Source organism: Rhinoraja longicauda, chromosome 3 (assembly GCF_053455715.1).
Source record: "Rhinoraja longicauda isolate Sanriku21f chromosome 3, sRhiLon1.1, whole genome shotgun sequence".
NCBI classification, from domain to species: domain Eukaryota; kingdom Metazoa; phylum Chordata; class Chondrichthyes; order Rajiformes; family Arhynchobatidae; genus Rhinoraja; species Rhinoraja longicauda.
The window spans coordinates 3,496,178-3,522,991 of NC_135955.1; the positions used below are offsets into that span (position 1 = coordinate 3,496,178).

Sequence of the window (26,814 nt, forward strand, 5' to 3'; positions counted from 1 at the left end):
GGGGAGTGCCTGTCCTCCCGATGTACACACACCCAACATAGACTTCAATTTCCTTTAATGTCCAAACAGTAACCAAATTCATGCCCATTCAAACTTCTACTTACAGCCAATAAATATAATTGCTCCATCATATTTTCCCCCGGATATCGTGCAAACAACATTTGCTCCAGATTCTCTTGATGGAGAGACATTCGGCACTCTGATGGTCAGGCTCCTGTCACTTAATTTGATGAATGAAGTTAAGTTGTCAAAAGTTAATGCCTCCGCACGTTCTCCTTTACCAGCGACACAGCAAAACGCTGGACTGGAACCTGCTTCCCGAACACTGCCATCCACGGGATAGATTTCAATGAAGGTTTGGTCAGACACATCCCGGCCTGCAAAATAACATGACAACGTAGTTATTATCACCTACAACAGATTACACCATGACATGTGGCAGCGCAGTGGGTAGAGCCGTTACCTCACAGCACCAGATACATGGGTCCGATCCCCACCTCCGGCGTTGTCTGTGTGGCGCTTGCACATCCTCCCTGTGATCTTGTGGGTTTCCCTTTGGATCGCAAGCTCCCTCCCACATCCCAAAGGACATGCACGTTCGTAGGCTAATTTGCCTCTGTAAATTGGCCCCAGTTTACCAATTTTAAATGCTGTTACAGTACCTGCCTCAACTACCTCCACCTCCAGAAGACTATAACAACATTTGTACAGGTACATGGATAGGTCATAAGTGACAGGAGCAGAATTAGGCCATTCGGCTCATCAAGTCTACTCCGCCATTCAATATGGCTGATCCATCCCTCCCTCCAAACACCATTCTCCTGCCTTCTCCCCATAACTCCTGACACCCGTACTAATCAAGAATCTATCTATCTCTGCCTTAAAAATATCCATTGACTTGGCCTCCACAGCCTTCTGCAGCAAAGAAGTCCACAGATTCACCACCCTCTGACTAAAGAAATTGCTCATCATCTCCTTCCTAAAGGAACGTCCTTTAATTCTGAGGCTATGACTAAACCTAGACTCTCCCACTAGTGGAAACACCCTCTCCACATCCACTCTATCCAACCCTTTCACTATTCTGTATGTTTCAATGAGGTTCCCCCTCATTCTTCTAAACTCCAGCAAGTAATCATAATCATAATCATACTTTATTAGCCAAGTATGTTTTGCAACATACAAGGAATTTGTTTTGCCATAAAGTCATAAAGCAACAGAACACACAAAATACATTTTAACATGAACATCCACCACAGTGACTCCTCCGCATTCCTCATTGTGATGCAAGGTGGAAAAAACGTTCAATGTCTTCTCTTCTTTGTCCTCCAGCGGTCGGGGGCCTCGAGCCTTCCGTTGATGGGATGATCTTGACTCCCATATCCGGCGGTGTTTGGGCCCTCCGGATCGGGGCGATCAAGCTCCTGCATCGGGGGGGGGGGTAATCTCAGCTCCCCCGCGCCGAGCGATCGGACCCGGGGTCGGAGCTAGTTGAAACCTGCATCGTTTGGAGCTCCAGACATCGGTCTCTACCCGAGACTGCAAGCTCCTCGATGTTGAAGTCCGCAGGCCGCGGTTGGAGCGTCGATCCCAGGCAATGATGGTAAGTCCATGGCCCTGCAGTCAGTCCCAGGCAAGGCCTCCCACACCATGATTTTAGGCCGCAGAGCGACCAGAGGTACGATCCGGAAAACAATCGCGTCTCCGGCAAGGTAAGAGATTGAAAAAAAGTTTCCCCCAAACTCCCCGCCCAACCCCACATAAAACAAACCAGAGAACATTAACACATACTTTTAAAGCACACTAAATAATAACAAAAAAAGACAAAAAAGACAGACAGACTGTAAGCGAGGTTGCCATCGTGGCGCCACCCGGTGGTGAGTACAGGCCCAGTGCCGTCAAACGCTCATCATATGTTAACACACTCATTCCTGGGATCATTCTTGCAAACCTCCTGTGGACCCTCCCCAGGGCCAGATAAATCGTTACTCAGATACGGTGCCCAAAATTGCTCACAATATTCCAAATGCGGCCTGACCTGCGCCTTATTGAGCCTCAGCATTACATCCCTGTTTTTGTATTCTAGCCCACTTGAAATAAATGCCAACATTGAGTTTGCTTTCTTTGCTACCGCTTCGACTTGCAGATTAACTTTTTGGGAATCCTGCACCAGTGCTCCCAAGTCCCTTTGCACCTCCGATTTCTGGATTTTCTTCCCATTTGGAAAATAGTCTGCACCTTTATTTCTACTACCAAAATGCATGACTCCACACTTTGCTTCACTATATTCTATTTGCCACCTCTCTGCCCACTCTCCCAACCTGTCCAAGTCCTTCTGCAGAATCCCTGCTTTCTCTACACTACCTGCCCCTCCACCTATTTCCGTATCATCTGCAAACTTGGCCACAAAGCGTTCAATCCCCTCGTCCAAATCGTTAATATACAACGTGTAGAGTAGCGGCCCCAGTACCGACACCAGCCAACCAGAAAGGGCCCCCTTTATTGCCACGCTTTGTCTTCTGCCATCCAGCCAGCCTGCTATCCATGCTAGTATCTGCCCTTTGATACCGTGGGCTCTCATCTTCCTTAGCAGCCTCACGTGTGGCACCTTATCAAAGGCTTTCTGAAAATCTACAGTAGGTAAGCATCCACTGATAGGATAGGTTTAGAGGGATATGGGCCAAACACAAGCAGGTGGAACTAATCTAGATTGGGTATCTTGGTCAGCATGGGTAAGTTGAGCTGAAGGGCCTGTTTCCGTGTTGCATGACTCTATGATTATAAGAGTTAGGCTGAAGCTCTTGAACCTGGAGGTCACTGATTTCAGGTTCCTGGATCTTCGTTCCGATGGTAGGAGTCAAATGAGAGCGTGGCCAGAGTGCCTCTGATGATGCTCTATTAATGTAGATTTAAGGTTGGGTGATTACTGGTCAGCAGGGACTCAGTGGACTGAAGGGCCCATTTCCATGGTCCATCACTTTGACTCTACATACAGCGCAGCTTCATAACAATGAACCCCATGCATCATACTTTAGATTAGTTTAGAGATACAGCGCGGAAACAGGCCTATCGGCCCACTGGGTCCGCGCCGACCAGCAATCCCCGCACATTAACACTATCCTACACCCACTAGGGACAATTTTTACATTTACCAAGCCAATTAACCTACATACCTGTACGTCTTTGGAGTGTAGGAGGAAACCGAAGATATCGGAGAAAACCCACGCAGGTCACGGGGAGAACGTACAAACTCCGTACAGGCGGCACCCGTAGTCAGGATCGAACCCGGATCTCTGGCGCTGCATTCGCTGTGAGGCAGCCACCCTACTGTCGCGCCACCATGCCGCCCCAAACTTGTTCACTTCATCGCAACAATCAAACCTTTGTCTCTTTCGCACTGGAGTACGATATGCCTCTTCTTATATTGTATGATACTATTATGATAGCTACTGCAGGTCATCAAGTGGATTCGCTCCCGGCAGACAGCAGGCCCGACTCGCCCACCGCGGACCGACCTCGCATGACCCGCCTGGTAGGCCCAGATCACCCGCCATGGTCTCCGGCAGAACCGGGGAACCCGTTCGAAGGCTCGTCAGACAACGTAATTGTGAGGGAAATGGAGAAGTTGGGCACGAGGGGTGAACGGGGGGGGAATTATTCCACCACTTTCACGTCGGATGCAGGAGGAGCTCCCGGGGGATACAATGATGGCCGGGCGAGGAGAGGAGAGGGACGTTGATTCGCGGGAACTGTCAGTACGTTGAGTGCGCGGGCCGACCGGACTTTTTTACTTCGAATAAAGGCGCCAAAAATGTTGGCGCCCACATGTGTAATACATGCAAAAATAATTTCACTGTGCAGTTGCATGTGTAAAGCCTTATTGACTATATTGACTTTACCATCAAGTTTTAATGGTGGGCTCCATTCACTCCATGCTCTTCTACCAGTGAAGAGAAACTTCTCATCATTGCCAATGGAACGTATCCTCACTAAGTAGGATGTGCATTTGAGAGGCATATCAGATGTCCATGTCACCTGCAACACCCGATTATGGGTATAGTTCAAGGTTACACTGTGATTTCCCTGCAAAAAATCAAATCAGAATTCTGTCATTTCGTCATCTGCTCTGACAATAAACCAGATTTTCCAAACAAAGCTCATCTGTTCTTAACTAGTAAAAAACAACAGATCAATGTTTAAACAGTGCAGACACATGCAACTGCTGATGCTGGTTTACAAGGAAAAAATACACAAAGTGCTGGAGTAACTTAGCGGGTCACATAGGTAGGTGAAATTTCGGGTAAGGACAGACACAAAGTGCCGGAGAAAGTCAGCTGGAGAACGTCAGCGGGTCAGGCAGCATCTCTGAAGAACGTGGAAAGGTGACTTTTCGGGTCGGGACCCTTCTTTGGACTGATTGTGATGAAGGGGAGGGGGGGGGGGGGTGAGAGAGAAACCCGGAAGAGAGGTGGGAGTGGTACAATGCCTGGTAAGTGATAGGTGTATATATAGGCGAGGGGGATTTTTAATTTACAGATGGTTAGACAAAGGCTAGCAAAATCAGTTTGAAAAAGATCCCTCCCTGCAAAGTCACCAATCCATGTTCTCCAGAGATGCTAACCTGACCCACTGAGTTACTCTAACTCTTTTTTCATAAACCCGCATCTGCAGTTCCTTGCTTCTCCATTTCAGGTCAGGACCCTTCTTTGGATCAATGGTGTAAGCTCATTTCAAGAGTTAAGAGTCAAGAGTGTTTAATTGTCATATGTACTGAAATGGAACATTAAAATCACTACTTGCAGACACAAAAAGCTGGAGTAACTCAAGGGTCAGACTGCATCTCTGGAGAAAAGGGTCTCGACCCCGAAACATCAGATATTCCTTTTCTCCAGCGATGCTGTTTGACACGCTGAGTTACTCCAGCTTTTTAGTGTCTATGTATATGGTTTAAACCAGCATCCGCAGTTCCTTCCTACATAAACTCCATGCGTACAGATACCCTGACATGGAATGTGTGGAAAGGAATTGCAGATGCTGGTTTAGATTTAGATTTAGATTTTTTAGATTTAGAGATACAGCGCAGAAACAGGCCCTTCGGCCCACCGGGTCCGCGCCGCCCAGCGATCCCCGCACATTAACACTATCCTACACACACTAGGGACAAACCTGTACGTCTTTGGAGTGTGGGAGGAAACCGAAGATCTCAGAGAAAACCCACGCAGGTCACGGGGAGAACGTACAAACTCCGTACAGACAGCACCCGTAGTCAGGATCGAACCTGAGTCTCCGGCGCTGCATTCGCTGTAAGGCAGCAACTCTACCGCTGTGCCACCATGCCGAAGATGGACACTAAGAAGAGTCTGTAGAACGTCCCAACCCGAAATGGGTTAGCGGGAATCAGGGGATATGGAGAGAAGGCAGGCAAGGGCGACTGATTGTGGATAATCAGCCATGATCACGATGAATGGCAGTGCTGGCTCGAAGGGCCAAATGGCCTCCTCCTGCACCTATTTTCTATGTTTTCTATGTCACCCATCCTTTTTCTCCAGAGACGCTGCCTGACCCGCTGAGTTACTCCAACACTTTGTGTCTACCCTGAGAAGGAGCATTGTGCCAGTTTTCGTTGTAAATGAAATTAAAGGTTCACCACATTTGTAGGGCAGCAAACTGTGTTTACATAATGCTTCTAACGTTGAAGAACATTCGATTTTGAGTTTAGTTTATCAACACGTGTGCCGAGGTACAGTGAAAAGCTTTTGTTGCCTGAAAATCAGTCAGCGTAAATACAATACATAATTACAATCGAGCAATTTACAGTGTACAGATATATGATAATGGAATAACATGCAGTGCAAGATAAAGCCAGTAAAGTCCGATCGAAAGATAGTCTGAGAGTCACCAATGAAATAGATAGGTCAGAATTGCTCTCTGGTTGTGGTAGGATGATTCAGTTGCCTGATAACAATTGCCACCTATCACTTGCCAGGCTTCGTACTGGCCCCACCTCTCTTCTACCAGACAAAAATGTTAACATAATCAAGGAAAGAGAAAAATTGTGAAGGGTATTAATTCTGGTTGGTATGGACGAGTTGGGCTGAAGGGCCCGTTTCTGCATGCTGCATCCTCAGAGAGAAATTAGTCCAACATTGGAAAGTAGCCTAGAAATTAAATCAAGATTGCATGCCTTTCTTTCAGTAGGCAAACGAGACTGAAAAGTCTTTTTCTATGCTGCATGACTATGCCGCCGGGAATGAAGGGGGACCCGGGGGGGGGGGGGGGGGGGGGGTGCCGCAGCCTGACAGTAGATAGGAATGTTCGGTACCTTTGTCGGCGCCAAAACGTGGGTGACACGCGTCTCGAGTCATTGCCCAAGAAAGGTCTGCTGAATTATATTATTGGGTTGTGTGCAAAACAAAGAATTTCACTGTAGTAATAATAATAATAATAATGATAATAATAATAATAATAATAATATATTCCTTTATTTGTCCCACACCAGGGACATTTGCAGTGTTCCAGCAGCAAAGTGACATTCATTATAAATAAAAATAAAAATAAAGATAAGGATAATTGTCTTCATTTACTGTGTTTTTTCTTTACTGTTACTGTTGACTGGTCAGTTGACTGGTCTGCTGGGAGCAGCGCTGGTTGTGCAATCTCACAGCAGCGGGAAGGAAGGACCTCCGATATCTCTCCTTCACACACTTGGGGTGAAGGAGTCTGTCACTGAAGGAGCTACTCAGTGCAGTGACAGTGTCCTGCATGGGGTGGGAGTCATTGTCCAGCAGCGATGTTATCTTTGCCATCATCCTCCTCTCTCCCACCGCCTGTACTGAGTCGAGGGGTACATGGTACCTAGCAACATGTGACAATAAAGTATAATTGAATCTCCTTATTCACAACAGAAGTGCAACAAATTTGATTAAAGGGCAGCTGGAGATAGGTCCGACCCGAAACGTCAACTAATCCATGTCTTCCACAGATGTTGCCCAACCCGCTGAGTTATTCCACCTATTTGTGCAGGCGTTTTTGCGCAAATGAGCATCTGCGGTTTCCTTGACTCTAAATTTGTTTCAATATGTTTTTCGCCATTACAGCCTCGAAGAAGGGAGAAACAATACATGCAGCAGGCATTAGACATACACTGGCTTCATAATGCTTCACCATTGTTTCTAATATTGTAAAGAAGGGTGAATATTCTCCACATCTCATGCTACCATTTCACTTACCACCCAGACTTCTTGCATGTCATATGCCAGGAGAACTTGGATTTGGAAAATCATTTTTAAATCAGTTCCATAAGTATTTCCTCCTTCAAACCATTCCACCCGCATCATCTGGGAATTGGACGAATCGTTAAATACCCTCTTGAGTTTCGGCGTGTAAGGTACAAACACTGAAATGGTGCAGAGAAACAAAAAGATTACAGCCTGGAGAAAAGCCATTTGGAACATCAATGCCAATGCAAGAGCAATATTGTCTTGGTCTTGCTACATGTAGGCATGTACAGTATTGAACACTGTGCAGTCATCAGTATTCTAAGCTTGGACCATCTTAGAAAGGCCCATGATGGAGCTACTGGAGACTGTTAGGGTGAGGATATTTCCCTGAGAAACCAGAATGCCAACCTCACACAGTGGTGATCTGGCCTGGGATGTGGGACCTCCACCAACCCCAGTCATCTTCCTTTATACAAACTGTGACTCCATCCACTGAAATGTTTTCTCTTCGATGACCACCGACTTTAATTTTACCAGAGTGGCGCGTTGGCGCAGCGGTAGAGCTACTACTTTACAGCGCCAGAGACCCGGTTTCGATCCTGATCACAGGTGCTGTCCGTACAGAGTTTGTACCTTCTCCCCGTGATCGCGTGGATTCTCTCAGAGAATTTCAGTTTCCTCTCACACTCCAAAGACGTACAGGTTTGTAGGTTAATTGGCTTGATATAAGTACAAATTGTCCCTAGTGCATGTAGGATAGTGATATTGTTTCAGGGTTTGCTGGTCGGTGCGGACTTGGTCGGCTGAAGGGCCTGTTTCTGCACTGTATCACTAAACTAAACTAGAAAAAACTAAGTGGGGCTCATCGATACCACACATGGTTAAGTGCTGCCGTGATGTCAAATGTAATCGTTTCCCACATCATCTCTGGAGTTCAGCCCTTTAGGCCAAAGTTGGGATGAAGTCTGGAGTCAAACAGCCGTCAAGACTCACATTGGGCATTAGCGTTAGATTACTGGATCATTAAGTGCTGCTTGACCGCACTGTCCACCACATCTCCCATCACATTGTTGGTGAATGCAACACACCGTTTGGATGATAAATAACCAAATTTAATTTAGTTTAGAGTTTAGTTTAGAGATGCAGCATGGCCCACCTCATCCAAGACAACCGTCGATCATCCGTTCCCACGAGTTCTGTTAACCCACTTTTCTGAAGAAGGGTCTCGACCCGCAAAGGTCACCCATTCCTTCTCTCCAGAGATGCTGACTGACCCGCTGAGTTACTCCAGCTTTTTGTGTCTATCTCCACTTTTACCTACTCCCTACGCACTTGAGGCAATTTTACAGAATCCAATTAAGTTACAAACTCTCCGATGTGGGAGGAAAGCAGAGCACCCGGAGGACACGCATGCAGTCACAAGAATAGCATGCAAACGCCACACAGACAGTACCTGTAATCAGGATTACACCTGGATCTCTGGTACTGTGAGGCAACAGCTCTACCAGCTGTGCCCCTGTGCCTCTACTACCTGTCATGAACAGGACATACCTACAGTAAATTCCAACGTTAGAGAGGAAAATGCCATGTTTCCATTAGTGGAAAATATTAGTGTAATTATTTAGGGATTTGGTAAGGCCACATTTGGATTGCAATGTACTCTTTACCTTGAGTAGGATAGACTGACCTTTCAGGGGGTTCGACAAAGATTCACTGGGTTAAAAGCTGAAAGGAGGCGGCTACCTAGTGAGCAAGAGTACTGAAGACTTGAGTGTAGAAGAATGAGGTGGTATCGTTGTTAAAAAGAATGATGGCTGGGAACGATGGGTGCTTGGACGTTCTCTCACCTGACTGTGCACGCTGCTTCACAGCTCCCCATAGTCTAAAGATCATTGGTCAGCAAATTAAGCAAGATGAAGAGTAAACAACTTTTACAGTTTGGAATTTGCTATGTTTGAGGCTATGGGCGACTCTAGCGGTCAGATAAATTAAAGACAGCAGTTAATAAGAGTCATACAGCACGGAAAAAGGCCCTTCAGCCCAACTTGCCGATGCCGACCAAGATGCCCCATCTAAACTAATCCCACCTACCTGCGTTTGGCTTTATCCCTCGAAACCTTTCCTATCGAGTTGATAAGATTGGTGGCCACTAACGAAATGGACAATAAACCCATTTCTACTCCTTTTTTATATGTACGTTATTACATGTACATCTTTAATGTGTACATTATCACATTACTAATATAGATGGGACATGTTGGTCGGTGTGGGCTAGTTGGGCCGAAGGCCCTGTTTTCATGTTGAATGCCTCTATGAGTAGAGACCATTCTAGACGAGACACCATAAAATAGATTGTACGATAGGCACTCTTACACAGCTGTTTGAGGAGGAGTACGGATACTCACAATCTTTTTCGGAGTTGAAGATTCTAAAACTAGAGGGCACCGACTTAAAGTGAGAGGGGAGAGGTTGAAGAGAGACCTTCGGGGCAACTTTTTTCACTCAGTCCATTTCTGGAATGAGCTGTGAGAGGAAGCTACCGAAGCGGATACAACTATGATCTTTAAAAGACATTTGGACAAATGTATGGATGGGAAGGGTTCAGAAGGACATGGGCCAAATCCAGACAAACGAGACCACCCCCCAAGGCCAAGTTAGTTGGCATGGACAAGGCTTGTCGAATGGCATTATTCCATGTTGCATAGCTTTAGGACTCTGAATGTGTGAGTGACTTTGTGATGGGAGGCTGGTACCAAATATAATCGATTAAAAATCTATTAAAATACATCGTATGATTGGGACTATTACACAACTGCTCAATAAATTTGTACCAAATTCTTCCCTATGTACCATTTTCAGAAGTTTGGTGCCTTGTTAAAAATAGATTGCCTCTGTATGAAGATTGGGTAGAAAGAAATTTGTTAAATGTTCTTGTAATTCCAACCCTTGTGGCAGATAAAACAGGAGACAATAGACAATAGGTGCAGGAGGAGGCCATTCGGCCCTTCGAGCCAGCACCACCATTCAATGTGATCATGGCTGATCATTCTCAATCAGTACCCCGTTCCTGCCTTCTCCCCATACCCCCTGACTCCGCTATCCTTAAGAGTTCTATCTAGCTCTCTCTTGAATGCATTCAGAGAATTGGCCTCCACTGCCTTCTGAGGCAGAGAATTCCACAGATTTACAACTCTCTGACTGAAAAAGTTTTTCCTCATCTCCGTTCTAAATGGCCTACCCCTTATTCTTAAACTGTGGCCCCTGGTTCTGGACTCCCCCAACATTGGGAACATGTTTCCTGCCTCTAACTTGTCCAACCCCTTAATAATCTTATATGTTTCAATAAGATCCCCTCTCATCCTTCTAAGTTCCAGTGTATACAAGCCTAGTTGTTCCAGTCTTTCAACATATGACAGTCCCGCCATCCCGGGAATTAACCTAGTAAACCTACGCTGCAAGCGGAGAGTGAGTCAACAAAATAAAACAAACAACTTGCGCTCTGCAACCACATTTGTGTAATTAACTTGAAGTGAAGAGCACCAACTTCTTTTAAAAATCTTAAGCAACTGGTCTTAATTATTTACCTATATCACTTTCCTTCACGGTGAATTTTTCTGATGTCTGTGTGCCCAGTTCATTAGTGGCAGTTATTTGTAATATTCTGACATCAAATATTACAAATTCGGATTCAATAAAGTTAGCCTGCCCCACTTTTGTGCAGTTTGTTGACCTGGAAAGAAAACTGGAAAAAACAAATTGTTCATTTTTTGTTTAAAAAAGTTATTCTTTATTTTTTCCTTCCTACATATAAAACACCACATGGTCCCACAGGTATATGTACCATCCAGTACCATTAGGCCAATTTTAGAACTTGAATGGTGACTGGTATTAGATAACTGATTGCAGGAGACATTGCAATAAAGACAAATTCCTTTATTTTATTCAATACTAGACCAAGTGGACCCTTTGGGCCCAAATCTCTCCTGCATTGGTGCAGTCCCCTCTCCTCTCCCCCTCTCCCCCTCCCCCCCTCCTCCCCTACTTCCCCCCCGCCACTCCCCCCTCCACTCCCCTCCTCCCTCCCATCCCCATCCCCTCCCCCCCACTCCACCCCCCTCAACCCCCTTTATTCTCCCTCCTCTCCCTCCCTCCCCCCACCCCCCTCTCACCCTCCCTCCCCAGGAGATAGATTTAAACTTTAAAATGTGAATGACTTCTAAAATATAACACCGATTACAATGGAACTTCTTCCGTTAGCACCAAAGGGACGACTGCGTGTAAGGTGGGCCTAAAATTGTCGCGCTATCATTTACCGTTTTGACTGTAGTTCAGGAACAAACAAACAAACAAATGGGAATTTGAGTATATAGATTGTCATACTGGAATGACTACAGGTACTCCTCAGCTTCCGATGGGGTTCCGTTCCGAGAAACCCATTGGAAACTAAAAGTATTGTAAAAGTCGAAATGCATTGAAAACGTGCGTTCACGTGGCCGGAAGCGAATGGCGGCTCCCTACGGGTTCCTGCCGTTTGCACCATCGCAAAGTCGGACTATCGCAAGTCAAACCATCGTAACCTGGAGAGTAACCTGTATTTAAATGTTTGCAGCTCCTTTCACCATCTCAGGACATGTTGGGCCAGTTTTAGCCTCATGTCTGTCTTTGGGAAATATTAGTATTCACTGGAACAGCTGAACCTTCTGTGTATCATTAAGACAATTAGGGAAATCGCGTTTGACAAATCTGCTAATCTTTCTGGTAACGTAATCTAGATGGATAAAGGGAAACTTGAGATTATCATTAAGACAATTGGGCAAATGGAATGTCATATTGGACAAATCTGCTAATCTTACTGGTGACGTAATCTAGGTAGATGAAAGGAAACTTCAGAGTATCATTAAGACAATAATTTACAAATGGAAAGTTACATTTGACAAATCTGCCAGTCTAACTGGTAATGCAATAAACTGGGTGGATAAAAGCAAAACAGTGGGTATGGTGTTTTTCCATGTTAAAAAGGCATTGCAATAATGTGCCAGATAAAGTATTGCTATGTGAGGTTGGGTGGGGTGGGGTGGGGTGGATGTGGAAATAATGTCATGGAGTGGGGTTGGGCTAACAATAAACAAAGAAAATGTTGGAATGAATGCACGTTAATTCAAACTAAATGTCAAAAATAAAAATTATAATTAACGCTCCAAGGCTATTTTGAAAAGAGAGCGAACTTTTTCCGAATATCTTCCAAATTGGTTGTTTAGTTTATTGTCACGTGTACCGAGGTACAGTGAAAAGCTTTTGTTGTCGCGTGCTATCCAGTCAGTGGAAAGACTATACATGATTACAATCAAGCACCCACTAAGCCGAGTGATATACTATAAGCACCCTTGCAGCATCAGGCTTCCAGGATTCCAGCTTCGATATCTGGTCTGTACAGAGTCTGCTGGGGCCAGCCACAAGAGGGCTCAATTCCCTGGTCAAGGAACGTACAAGTAGTACGTGAAAGGAGAAAACTGGCCAGGTCCACCAACGGCTTATTTCATTTTTTTAAATGGCAAGTACATATAGATAGCAGGGAAATATCAAATCAAACAATGCAGCATTTTAGATAGACACAAAGTGCTGGAGTTACTCAGCGGAGTCTAATGAAGGATCCCAACACAAAACGCCACCCATCCTTTTTCTCCAGAGAATGCTGCCTTACCCACTGAGTTACTCCAGCACTCTGTGTCTTTTTTTGTAAACAAGCATCTGCAATTCCTCGTATCACTTGCCAGGCTTTATCCTGCCCCTACCATCCTTCCAGTACCCCCCCAAACCCGCATTACAATCAGTCTGAAGAAGGGTCCCAACTCAAAACGTTACTTATCCTTATTCTCAAGAGATGCTCTATGAGGTTGGGTGGGGTGACTCGTTGAGTTACTCCAACACTTTGAGTCTATCTGCAATTCTTTGTTTCTACAATGCTGCACGTTATATGGTTGTTTTAAATATGACAGTACAACATTAATGCAAGTCTACAGAAACAAAGACAACTCACTGGCAACAGCAAATGTAGTTGGTTTCTATATTTGTGTCTCTTCCCCGGTCCCATGAACAGTTGAGTTTTCTAAGGTTCTGAGTTATGCACTTCATATCTCGAGGGGCATCTGGAGGATCTAAGAAAGCAAGAACATTGCAATTACAATTTCTGAATAGTTAGCGGAGGTAAAGAACCACCCTGCGCTGACCAGTAACAAAATACGTCGTGCATTTTTGGTTTATCTAGTTCCACATCTGAGCAATTCTGAAATCTAATCCACCATTTATTTATTTTTTCCTTTTTTGACTACCACAATAGACTTGATTTGTTTTCTCGGGAACGTCGGAGGTTGTGGGGAGATCTGATAGAAGTATATAAAATTATGAGAGGCATGGAGAGGGTAGACAGTCAGAACCTTTTTCCCCAGCGGGAAATGTTAAAAACTAGAGGACATAGCTTTAAAGGAGATGCGCGGTCCATGTTTTTTTTACACAGAAGGTGGTGGGTAGCTGGAACCCGCTGTTGGGGGTGGTGGTGTTAGCAGATATAATTGTGATATTTAAGAGGCTTTTGTACAGGCACATGGATATGCAGAGAATGAAGGGATATGGATCATGTGCAGGCAGATAAGAATTGGGCTTGGCATCATGTTCGGCACGGACATTGTGGGCTGAAGGGCCTGGTCCTATGCTGTACTGGTGTATGTTCTATGTTCTAATATGGAATTTACTCTGGTGGTTGCATACAGGTCACAGGGATTGTCACAGACAATACTATCATGTTATAATGTTAGGCAGCAAGGGAAGATGTCCTCAAAAGACCAATATTTCCCCCCGGTTTTCATCAATTTCCATTCCCTCCCCTCCTTCCCTACCTCCGACCACTGTTTCTGAAGGCTATAAGCCAGCTCTGGAATGATAATTTGGGACCATAAATCAAATATCACTCTTGTCAATGCCACCACTGAACAAGGTTGGCAAATGCAAAGTGGCTCAATTCACAAAACCCAAGCCCTAATCACGCTGCCTGACCCGCGTAGTTCCTCCAGTACTTCGTTGTTTGCTCAAGATTCCAGCATGTCCAGTATCTTGCATCTCAATGTTGGATCCAAAATTGGCTTGATAGAGGAAGCAGCAGGAGCTGATGGAAGTCTGCTTTTCTGTTTGCAAGTCTGTGATGAGTGATTTACTACAGGGGATCAGTGCAGGAACCGCATGTGGTTTACAATACTTATCATTGACTAAATTGTAGATGGTTTGATAAGTACGTTTGCTGAGGACACAAAACTTAGTATTGTGGATAGCAAGGGAGGCTGTCCAAGGCTGCAGCAGGATCTGGAGAGAGAGGGGGGAGAGAGGTGGGGGAGAGAGGTGTGGGGGAGAGAGGTGAGGGGGAGAGAGGTGTGGGGGAGAGAGGTGTGGGGGAGAGAGGTGTGGGGGAGAGAGGTGTGGGGGAGGGAGGTGTGGGGGAGAGAGGTGTGGGGGAGAGAGGTGTGGGGGAGAGAGGTGTGGGGGAGAGAGGTGTGGGGGAGTGAGGTGTGGGGGAGAGAGGTGTGGGGGAGAGAGGTGTGGGGGAGAGAGGTGTGGGGGAGAGAGGTGTGGGGGGGGAGAGAGGTGTGGGGGGGAGAGAGAGGGGTGGGGGGGGAGAGAGAGGTGGGGTGGAGAGAGGTGGGGGGGAGAGAGGTGGGGGGGAGAGAGGTGGGGGGGAGAGAGGTGGGGGGGAGAGAGGTGGGGGGGAGAGAGGTGGGGGGGAGAGAGGTGGGGGGGAGAGAGGTGGGGGGGAGAGAGGTGGGGGGGAGAGAGGTGGGGGGGAGAGAGGTGGGGGGAGAGAGGTGGGGGGGAGAGAGGTGGGGGGGAGAGAGGTGGGGGGAGAGAGGTGGGGGGGAGAGAGGTGGGGGGGAGAGAGGTGGGGGGGAGAGAGGTGGGGGGGAGAGAGGTGGGGGGGAGAGAGGTGGGGGGGAGAGAGGTGGGGGGGAGAGAGGTGGGGGGGAGAGAGGTGGGGGGGAGAGAGGTGGGGGGGAGAGAGGTGGGGGGGAGAGAGGTGGGGGGGAGAGAGGTGGGGGGAGAGAGGTGGGGGGGAGAGAGGTGGGGGGGAGAGAGGTGGGGGGGAGAGAGGTGGGGGGGAGAGAGGTGGGGGGGAGAGAGGTGGGGGGGAGAGAGGTGGGGGGGAGAGAGGTGGGGGGGAGAGAGGTGGGGGGGAGAGAGGTGGGGGGGAGAGAGGTGGGGGGGAGAGAGGTGGGGGGGAGAGAGGTGGGGGGGAGAGAGGTGGGGGGGAGAGAGGTGGGGGGGAGAGAGGTGGGGGAGAGAGGTGGGAGAGAGAGGTGGGAGAGGGAGGGAGCAGTGGGTGAGAGCTGGAGCGCGAGGGTGTCAAAGGGTCTGGTGAAGGAGCGCCGCCACTTGCGGGGGCTGCTCCCTCCCTCTCTCCCCCTCCCTGTCTCCCCTCTCCCTCTCTCCCAGCGCCAGCGAGATCTGCGGCGCTGCTCCACTCTCTTCCCCGGCCCCGTCTCCCACTAACGCAGCGAAATAAGTACAAACACGTGAAACTTCCCTCTTCGCCGCCACCGCCGCTCACCCCGGGGATGCGGGGCTTCTGAACAACAACCACACTTGTATTTGTTCTTATTTCACTGCGTTAGAGGGAGACGGGGCCGGGGAAGAGAGTGGAGCAGCGGCGCAGATCTCGCTGGCGCTGGGAGAGAGAGAGAGGGGAGAGAGCAGCCCCCGCAAGTTGCGGCTCTCCCGCTCCCACCTGTTGCTCCCTCTACCCCGAATCTCTCCCCCTCCCCACTCTCTCTCTTTCTCTCCCCCCCTCTCTCTCCTCCCTCTCTCCCCCAGTGGTGTTCACTGCATTTTTTCTGTATATTCCAATATTTCAAGCTCTTTTAAAAAATTGAATATTATTTATTTGTTGCCATATAAACCTAATGTAAACTAACCTAATCTAACCTAACCTAGTTTAACCTTTCCTAATCTAAACCAACATAACCTAGTCTAAACTTTTTCGAGTTCATTAAATTTATAAAACTCACACTTCTTTATTTTTTCCTACGGCCCGCAAAAATGTGCCAAATATATAATATGGCCCTCATGTTGAAAAGTTTGGAGGCCCATGGAATAGATCATTGTTGGCTAGGAGAAGGTAACAGCAAAGCAAACAGAGATAAAATGTAATCAGGGACAGTCAGACTGGTCAGAGAACTGGGAAGGGGGAGGTATGGAGAGAGAGAGAGAGAGAGAGGGAAAGCAAGGGTTACTTGAAGTTAGAGAAGTCAATATTCATACCGCTGGGGTGTAAGCTACCCAAGCGAAATGTGAGGTGCTGTTCCCCCAATTTGCGCTGGGCCTCACTCTGACAATGGAGGAGGTCCAGGACAGAGAGGTCAGTGGGAGAATGGGAGGAGGAGTTAAAGTGTTGAGCAACTGGGAGATCAGGTAGGTTTAGGCGAACAGAGCAGCAAAACAATCGCCAAGGCTGCGCTTGGTCTCACATCCCGGAGTCCACACTAGGAACAGCTGATACAGTAGATGAGGTGACCGATATATAGATCGGATAGTATAAGAAAATAACTGCAGACGTTGGTACAAATATGAAGGTAATTATTTCACAAAATGCTGGAGTAACTCAGCAGGTCAGGCAGCATCTCAGGAGAGAAGGAATGGGTGACGTTTCGGGTCGAGACCCTTCTTCAGACTGATGTCAGGGGGGCGGGACAAAGGAAGGATATAGGTGGAGACAGGAAGATAGAGGGAGAACTGGGAAGGGGGAGGGGAAGAGAGGGACAGAGGAACTATCTAAAGTTGGAGAAGTCAATGTTCATACCACTGGGCTGCAAGCTGCCCAAGCGAAATACGAGGTGCTGCTCCTCCAATTTCTGGTGGGCCTCACTATGGCACTGGAGGAGGCCCATGACAAAAAGGTCAGACTGGGAGTGGGAGGGGGAAGTTGAAGTGCTCAACCACCGGGAGATTAGGTTGGTTAAGGCAGACTGAGCGAAGGTGTTGAGCGAAACGATCGCCGAGCCTACGTTTGGTTTCGCCGATGAAAAGATATAGATCGGATAGAGGTACATAAAATTAGAAAAGGCATTGACAGGGTACATAGCCACAATCTTTTTCCAATGGGAGAGGTATCAAAAATAAGAGGGGACAGGTTTAAGGCAATTGAAAGGCATTGCCAAAGTAAGTGATGGAATCTGAAATAATACAATGAAATTATATTTAAGAGACATTTAGATAGACATTTAAATAAGCATAGAAACATAATGATTTATTGCAGGCAAATGAGATTAGTGCAGATGGGCAAAAGGGTCAGCATGGACCAAACATATAGTGGGTCGAAGGGCCTGATCGGTATTGTACAACTCTCTGACTACCTTCTGGCTTATATCGTTTTTCCCTGGATTCTCCAAATTTGACTTATTGGTTATTGTCAAGCAGTCATAATCATTATGAAACAGACCCTTCAACCCAAATTGTCCAAGCCGACCAAGATGCCCCAACTACACTGGTCCCCCTGCTCGCGTTTGGCCCATATATATCCCTCTAAACCTTTCAATGGACAATAGACAATAGGTGCAGGAGGAGGCCATTCGGCCCTTCGAGCCAGCACCGCCATTCAATGTGATCATGGCTGATCATTCTCAATCAGTACCCCGTTCCTGCCTTCTCCCCATACCCCCTGACTCTGCTATCTTTAAGAGCTCTATCTAGCTCTCTCTTGAATGCATTCAGAGAATTGGCCTCCACTGCCTTCTGAGGCAGAGAATTCCACAGATTCACAACTCTCTGACTGAAAATGTTTTTCCTCATCTCAGTTCTAAATGGCCTACCTCTTATTCTTAAACTGTGGCCCCTTGTTCTGGACTCCCCCAACATTGGGAACATGTTTCCTGCCTCCAACGTGTCCAACCCCTTAATAATCTTATACGTTTCGATAAGATCTCCTTTCATCCTTCTAAATTCCAGTGTATACAAGCCTAGTCGCTCCAGTCTCTCAACATATGACAGTCCCGCCATTCCGGGAATTAACCTAGTAAACCTACGCTGCACGCCCTCAATAGCAAGAATATACGTCCTCAAATTTGGAGACCAAAACTGGAGACACAGTACTCCAGGTGCGGTCTCACTAGGGCCCTGTACAACTGCAGAAGGACCTCTTTGCTCCTTTTCCCATCCATGCACCTGTCAACATGTCCTTTTTAAATGTTGTGAAAGTACCTACTTCAACTAACTCCTCTTGTGGCTTGTTCAATATACCCACCACCCTATATGTGGAAAGAAATGCCGCACATATTTCCCTTCTCACCTATGTCCTCTGGTTCTTGATTCCCCTACTCTGGGTAAAAGATCAATTGATTTGTAACTCAAAATTTGAACTCCCCTTACAAAGGACATTGTGTCAGCACCCCTTCAATGAATACTCACATCCTGTTTGAATTAACACAGTGTAAGACTCCTCTTCCGTCATGCACGTCAGATTTTCTCCCTTGCTGCTGGTCAGGGCAAGGTTGATCAGCATCGCCATGCTAGCATTGGAGCCGATCTCAATGATTTGGCTACTGGGAAGCTCGTGGCCGCCATATTTCCATTGCACCTTATCAGCGGTTCCTTCTTTGCAAAAGGAGCAGGTTATATTGTGGCTCGAACCAACGTGAGCAACCGAGACATTGGCAGAAATGGATCCACACGGACCTAGATGAACAAGGAAAACATTTTTTAGTTTCTTTATATCCTAGTTGTAGAATCATAGTCGTAGAGCATGGTCGCACAGCGGTAGAGTTGCTGCCTTACAGCGCCAGAGACCTGGGTTCGTCCTGACTACGGTGCAGTCTGTACAGAGTTTGTACGTTCTCCCCGTGACCTGCATGGGTTTTCTCCAGGATCTCTGGTTTCCTCCCACACCAAAGACTTACAGGTTTGTAGGTTAATTGGTGTGGAATAATTCTAAATTGCCCCTAGTGTGTATCGGATAGTATTAGTGCGCAGGGATCGTTGGTGGGCCGAAGGGCCTGTTTCCGAGTTGTATCTCTAAACTAAACTAAGCACAGAAACAGGACCTTCGGCCCAACTTACTAATGCTGACCAATTGCTCCATCTACGCTAGTCTCACCTGCCCGCGTTTGGCCCATGCCCTCTAAACCTTTCCTATCCATGTACCTGTACAAATGCCACCCCCTCCCCAGGTACTTTTCCTTGCAACCGCAGGAGATGCAACACCTGTCCCTTTACCTCCCCCCTCGACTCCATCCAAAGACCCAAACAGTCTTTCCAGGTGAGGCAGAGGTTCACTGGCACTTCCTCCAACCTCATCTACTGTATCCTCTGTTCCAGGTGTCAACTTCTTTACATCGACGAGACCAAGCGCAGGCTCGGCGATCATTTCGCTGGACACCTCCACTCAGTCAATCATAACCTACCTGTTCTCCCGCACTTCAACCTACCTGATCTGAGCTCAGCACTTCAACTCCCCCTCCCATTCCCAATCTGACCTTTCTGTCCTGGGCCTCCTCCACTGTCAGAGTGAGGCCCAGCGCAAATTGGAGGAACAGCACCTCATATTTTGCTTGGGTAGCTTACACCCCAGCGGTATGAACATTGACTTCTCTAACTTCAAATAGCCCTTGCTTTCCCTCTCCATCCCTCCCTCTTCCCATTTCGCCCACCAGTCTTACTGTCTCCGACTGCACTATATCTTTGTCCCACCCCCTCCCCTGACATCAGTCTGAAGGGACTCGACTCAAAACATCACCCATTCCTTCTCTCCAGAGATGTTGCCTGTCCCGCTGATTTACTCCAGCATCTTGTGTCTACCTTCGATTTAAACCAGCATCTGCAGTTCTTTCCTACACAAATACCTTTTATGGTGCCTACCTCAACTACTTCCTCTGGCAGCTCCCTCCATATACCCACCACCCTCTGTGTGAAAAAGTTGTCCCTCAGGTTCTTGTTAAATGTTTCTCTTCACACCTTAAACCTATGATTCGTGATTCCCCTATCCTGTGGAAGACTCTGTGCATTCACCCTATCGACAGACAACAGACAGTAACCTAGAAGCCTGATAACAGAGGGGAGGATGTTCTTCCCGAGTCTGATGGTGTGCGCTTTCAAGCTTCTATATTTACTGCCCGACAAGAGCAGGGAGGAGGAGGAATGATCGGAGTAAGACAAGACTTTGATTGCGCTGGCTGCTTTTCCGAGGCAGCGTGAAGTGTAGATGGAGTCAATGGTGGGGAATCTGGTCTGTGTGATGGGCTGGGCCACATCCACAATTCTGCTATTTCCTATGGTCTTGGACAGAGCTGTTCCCAAACCAAGTTGTGATGCAACCCAACGGTATGCTTTCTACGGTGCATCCACTGAAGTTTGTAACAGTTTTTGGAGACATGCCGAATTTCCTCAATCTGATGTGGAAGTAAATGCATTGGTCTGCCTTCTTGGTTGTCGTTTCAATGTGGTTTATTTGGAAGGAATGTTTGAGTCCCTGGTGGGAAGGGAAGAGGTAAAATGGACAGTTGTCCCCAGACGTTACATGGCCAAGTGTTGCAAGCAGGATGGTGGCTGTTGGAGTCGGGAGAGAGAAGCAGAGAGTTGCTATATTTCTATAATTTCAAGTCTACAAGTTCGCAGACGACACCACCATAGTGGGCCGGATGACGAGATTGAGTACGGGAAGGAAATTGGGAACCTTGTAACCTGATGCCAAGATAACAACCTGAAGAAGGGTCTCGACCCAAAACGTCACCCATTCCTTCTCTCCTGAGATGCTGCCTGACCTGCTGAGTTACTCCCTCAACATCAGCAACACAAAGTAGATTGTGACTGACGTTAAGCAAGTAAAGCAATACATTGATGGCACCGAAGTAGAGATGGTTGAAAGCTTTAGTTCCGAGAAACATATCACCAGCAATTTGCCCTGCACCAGCCACATGGAAGCAATGGCCAAGAGGGCACACCAACGCCTTTACTTCCCTCGAAGGCTTAGGATGTCCGACATGTCCCCAACAACCCTCACCAACTTCTACAGATAAGCTGTGCAAAGCACTTTATCGGGATGCATCACAGCTCCATACAAAACTGCAAGAAGTTGCAGAGAGTTGTGGACGCAGCCCAGACCATCGGACAATCCAACCTCCTTTCCATCGCCTCCATCTACACACTGCCTCGGCAAGCCACTCCAGCATAATCAAAGATGAGGCTCGTCCTTTTCTCCCCTCTCCCATCAGCCAAGAGGTACTGAAGTATGAAAATGCATAGTTCCAGATTCACGAATTGAACGTTCCTCTCATCAGCTAGAGAGCAGTCCTGACCTTTCATCTACCTCATCAGAGACCATTGAACTATCTTTAATCTGAATTTTTTGGACTACAATATTAGATATTGCACTAAATGTTATACCTTTAGCCTTTATCTGTGCACTGTGGACGGCTTGATTGTATTAATGCAGCGGTTTCCAAACTATGGCCCGTGGGCCACATCCGGCCCGCAGCAAGCTCTTAGACAGCGGGGACTGGAGGCAGAAGCTGCCGGCGAAGGTTCACCAGAGAGCGAATTGCCACCGACTCAGAGCCGGGACAAGGCGAGAGATCGCAGCGCCCCCTCGCAAACACCAAACTCAAGGAAACTCAAGGAGATAAAATTGGCGTGTCACAAATGTAATGCTACGGTGGTTATGGGAGATTTCAACATGCAGGTAGACTGGGAAAATCAGGTTGGAAATGGACCCCAGGAAAGAGAGTTTGTAGAGTGCCTTCGAGATGGATTCTTAGAACAGCTTGTACTGGAGCCTACCAGGGAAACGAGTTAAACCGTTACTTTGGATCTGTGTTTACTGAGGAGGATACACACAATCTCCCAAATGTTCTAGGGGCCGGCGAACCTAGGGTGATGGAGGAACTGAAGGAAATCCACATTAGGCAGGAAATGGGTTTGGGTAGACTGATGGGATTGAAGGCTGATAAATCCCCAGGGCCTGATGGTCTGCATCCCAGGGTACTTAAGGAGGTGGCTCTAGAAATAGTGGAAGCATTGGAGATCATTTTTCAATGTTCTATAGATTCAGGATCAGTTCCTGTGGATTGGAGGATAGCAAATGTTATCCCACTTTTTAAGAAAGGAGGGAGAGAGAAAACGGGTAATTATAGACCAGTTAGTCTGACATCAGTGGTGGGGAAGATGCTGGAGTCAATTATAAATGACGAAATTGCTGAGCATTTGGATAGCAGTAACAGGATCGTTCCGAGTCAGCATGGATTTACGAAGGGGAAATCATGCTTGACAAATCTACTGGAATTATTTGAGGATGTAACTAGGAAAATTGACAGGGGAGAGTCAGTGGATGTGGTGTACCTCGACTTTCAGAAAGCCTGCGACAAGGTCCCACATAGGAGATTAGTGGGCAAAATTAGAGCACATGGTATTGGGGGTAGGGTACTGACATGGATAGAAAATTGGTTGACAGACAGAAAGCAAAGAGTGGGGATAAATGGGTCCCTTTGGGAATGGCAGGCAGTGACCAGTGGGGTACCGCAAGGTTCGGTGCTGGGACCCCAGCTATTTACGATATACATTAATGACTTAGATGAAGGGATTAAAAGTACCATTAGCAAATTTGCAGATGATACTAAGCTGGGGGGTAGTGTGAATTGTGAGGAAGATGCAATAAGGCTGCAGGGTGACTTGGACAGGTTGTGTGAGTGGGCGGATACATGGCAGATGCAGTTTAATGTAGATAAGTGTGAGGTTATTCACTTTGGAAGTAAGAATAGAAAGGCAGATTATTATCTGAATGGTGTCAAGTTAGGAGGAGGGGATGTTCAACGAGATCTGGGTGTCCTAGTGCATCAGTCACTGAAAGGAAGCATGCAGGTACAGCAGGCAGTGAAGAAAGCCAATGGAATGTTGGCCTTCATAACAAGAGGAGTTGAGTATAGGAGCAAAGAGGTCCTTCTACAGTTGTACCGGGCCCTGGTGAGACCGCACCTGGAGTACTGTGTGCAGTTTTGGTCTCCAAATTTGAGGAAGGATATTCTTGCTATTGAGGGCGTGCAGCGTAGGTTCACTAGGTTGATTCCCGGAATGGCGGGACTGTCGTATGTTGAAAGGCTGGAGCAATTAGGTTTGTATACACTGGAATTTAGAAGGATGAGGGGGGATCTTATTGAAACATATAAGATAATTAGGGGATTGGACACATTAGAGGCAGGAAACATGTTCCCAATGTTGGGGGAATCCAGAACAAGGGGAGATGAGGAAGAACTTTTTCAGTCAGAGAGTGGTGAAGGTGTGGAATTCTCTGCCTCAGAAGGCAGTGGAGGCCAGTTCGTTGGATGCTTTCAAGAGAGAGCTGGATAGAGCTCTTAAGGATAGCGGAGTGAGGGGGTATGGGGAGAAGGCAGGAACGGGGTACTGATTGAGAGTGATCAGCCATGATCGCATTGAATGGCGGTGCTGGCCCGAAGGGCTGAATGGTCTACTCCTGCACCTATTGTCTATTGTCTATTGTCTATTATCCCTCCTCGCCGCCGCCCCGCTCACCCCAGGGAGAGGGAGAGAGAGAAGGTGTGGGGGGGAGAGAGAGGGAGGGGGGGAGAGAGTGGGAGGGGGGGAGAGAGTGGTGGGGGGGGGAGAGAGAGGGAGGGGGGGAGAGAGTGGGGGGGGGAGAGTCGGGGTAGAGGGAGCAGCGGGTGAGAGCGGGAGCACGGGGAGGGGGAGGGTGTCAGTGGGTGCTGCTCCCACTCTCTCTCCCTCCCTTTCCCCTCTCCCTCTCTCCCAGACCCAGCGAGATCTGTGCCGCTGCTCCATTCTCGTCTCCGGCTCAGTCTCCCTCGAACGCAGCGAAATAAGAACAAACACAAGTGAAACTTCCCTCCTCGCCACCGCCGCTCACCCCGAGGATGCGGGGCTGCTGAATAACAACTACACTTGTGTTTGTTCTTATTTTCCTGCGTTAGAGAGAGACGGGGCCTGCATCTGTCAGTAGAGGGGGCTGCAAACCTGCACTGCCCACAAATTCCAAAGCAGCGATTTATTTCTATTCCATAGAGAGACTAGAAAACAACAAAATCCAAAAGCAAAGAGCTGAAGCCTCCGGTTTCTGCCAAATAACGTGTTTTTTACTCTTGAATGGAAACAATTCATTTGCTCCCAAAATAATCTCGAGTAACAAAACCAATCTTTATTAAAAGAGAATGGAGAGCACAGGAACAGCTCATTAATCCTTGCATCCCCTCTCTCTCCGGCTCTCCCCCACCCAAGTCATTGCACTAGTTTCAAAGTTGTCTTGTTGAGTCTCATTGTCTGTAACTCATTTTCACCTACTCCACAGCTAACAATGGCCTGTTTCCTTTATCATCATTACTTTTTTGCATGTTTCATTCCATTTGTTCTATATCCCTCTATATTACCGTCTATATCTCTCGTTTCCCTCTCCCCTGAGAGTCTGTGGAAGGGTCTCGACCCAAAACGTTACCTATTCCTTTTCTCCAGAGATGCTGTCTGTCCCACTGAGTTACTCCAGCCTCTTGCGTCTATCATTCAGCCTATCTGTCTTTTGCTTCCTAACAAGCCCTCTATTCTTTTCTATCCCACGATTATCTGGCATTCTCTCAAATTTATCAATGTCACTCATCACAACTTGTGCCAAGCTCCGCATTCTTACCATTCCCCAAGTAATGAAGTTCTTTGGTTAATTACTGTCACATGTGCCAGGGTACAGTGAAAAGCTTTGTTTTGCATGCTATCCAATCATATCAGATCATACTCTACATAAATACTCAAGTCAAACTCAAGTACAATAGGTAGAGCAAAGGGGAAGATACAGAGTGCAGAATAATATAGTTCTCAGCATTGTAGCGCATCAGTTCCAGAGACAAAGTCCAATGTCCGCAATGGGGTAGAGGTGAATCAGACAGTACCCTAGCTTATGGAAGGACTGTTCAGAAACCTGATAACAGAAGGGAAGAAGCTGTTCCTCAGTCTGATGGTGCGGGTTTTTAGAAGCATGAGAGCGTGCACAACCAGACTCGGGAACTGCTTCTTCCCCTCTGTCCTCAACTGGTTTTATTAGTGGCTGTCATAATTCCTCATTCTGATCACCCGAACTGAAAGGGTTAAATGCTTTAAATACACAATAGATGCATGAGGGGATACAGGACTATCTTTTGAAGCTTTGTAATTCTTTAGCAGGCTTTCTCTCGTGGGGAAGTGCTAGACAAACCCAGACTGCTGGGCTTGGGCTGCTGTATATTGGAACCAGGGCTAATGCCTTTAGAAATATCTCTTTCCTGTTCTATCTTTAATGTACCTGGCTATGTAAGAGAGACAATCTCAGAGTTGCCGGGAAGGTGTTAACGAACCACAGCATTTTGGACCATGACTAATGGCTTAAGGAAGTATAAAAAAATAACCGCAGATGCTGGTACAAATCGATGGTGCTTATTCACAAAATGCTGGAGTAACTCAGCAGGTCAGGCAGCATCTCGGGAGAGAAGCAATGGGTGACGTTTCGGGTCGAGACCCTTCTTCAGACTGAAGGATGCGACAGGAAGGATGCGAGCATAAGAGGAGTGACATTGCAGGTAGTGGGGGCACTCAGGTCAAAACCTCCCTGTACATGGACGATGTCGCCATCTTCTGCTCGGATCCAGGGTCGATCCGCAGACTGATTAGCGTCTGCGACCAGTTTGACCACGGGGGCCAGGGTAAACCGCAGGAAGAGCGAGGCCATGCTCTTTGGCAACTGGCCTGACCGATCTTCAATCCCCTTCACCATCAAGCCTGACTTCTTCAAGGTGCTGGGGATCTGGTTCGGGAGGGCTGAGGCGTGTGACGATTTGACTGGAGCGGATAGCCAAGGTGGGAAAGAAGCTGGAATTGTGGAAGCAGCGCTCCCTCTCCTTCACAGGGAAAAATCTATTCATCGGATGTGAGGTGCTCTCGGGGCTGCTGTACTTGGCGCAAGTGTGGCCCGTCCCTCCCTCCTACGCCACGGGGATCACCTGGGCCGTCTTCCGCTTCATCTGGGGGTCGACGATGGACCGGGTGCGACGGGCCACAATGCACAAGTCGGCAGACAATGGGGGGTAAAAGCGTGCCCAACATCGCCCTCATCCTGATGGCCACCTTCGTGTGTTGCTGCATCAGGCGGAGCGTAGAGCCAAGACACGTGGGCACCAAGTGCCACTACCTGCTGAGGTTCTGTCCCCGGTGTTGCGAAGGATGGGCGCAGATGCCACGCAATGTGCCAGTCAGCTGGACATTGCCGCACCATCTATCGCTCGTGGAAAGGTTCTTCTGGACCAACACCTTGACCACAAGTCCATCGGGCAGTGGTCAGCACGGAACGTCCTGCAGGCACTGCAGGGGAATGACTCCATGGATCCTGTGGCGTGGTTCCCAGAGCAGACTGCCCAGCTTGTCTGGCAAAATGCCTCATCGCTAGAACTCACCAACAAGCACCAAGACATGGCTTGGCTGGCGGTGAGGGGAGCCCTCCCAGTCAGATCCTTCCTGCACCGCCGGAGCCTCACTACCGGCGCACGCTGCCCTGGGGACGGCTGCTATGGAGAGGAGACGGTGACCC

The 26,814-nt window shown here is 47.7% G+C and overlaps 1 protein-coding gene across 3 annotated transcripts in view; it reads right to left on the bottom strand.

The window, feature by feature from the left end:
• lifra (LIF receptor subunit alpha a) overlaps positions 1-26,814 on the bottom strand; it is a 156,106-nt gene that overhangs the window by 46,530 nt on the left and 82,762 nt on the right. For all 3 annotated transcript variants that reach the window (XM_078431171.1, XM_078431154.1, XM_078431162.1), the window contains 6 exons: positions 18,660-18,926; positions 13,255-13,372; positions 10,802-10,959; positions 7,227-7,393; positions 3,897-4,080; positions 105-377 (listed from right to left, as the gene is read on the bottom strand). In XM_078431171.1, the coding sequence (XP_078287297.1) occupies positions 105-377; positions 3,897-4,080; positions 7,227-7,393; positions 10,802-10,959; positions 13,255-13,372; positions 18,660-18,926 (1,167 nt within the window). The remainder of the gene's footprint in view (positions 1-104; positions 378-3,896; positions 4,081-7,226; positions 7,394-10,801; positions 10,960-13,254; positions 13,373-18,659; positions 18,927-26,814) is intronic.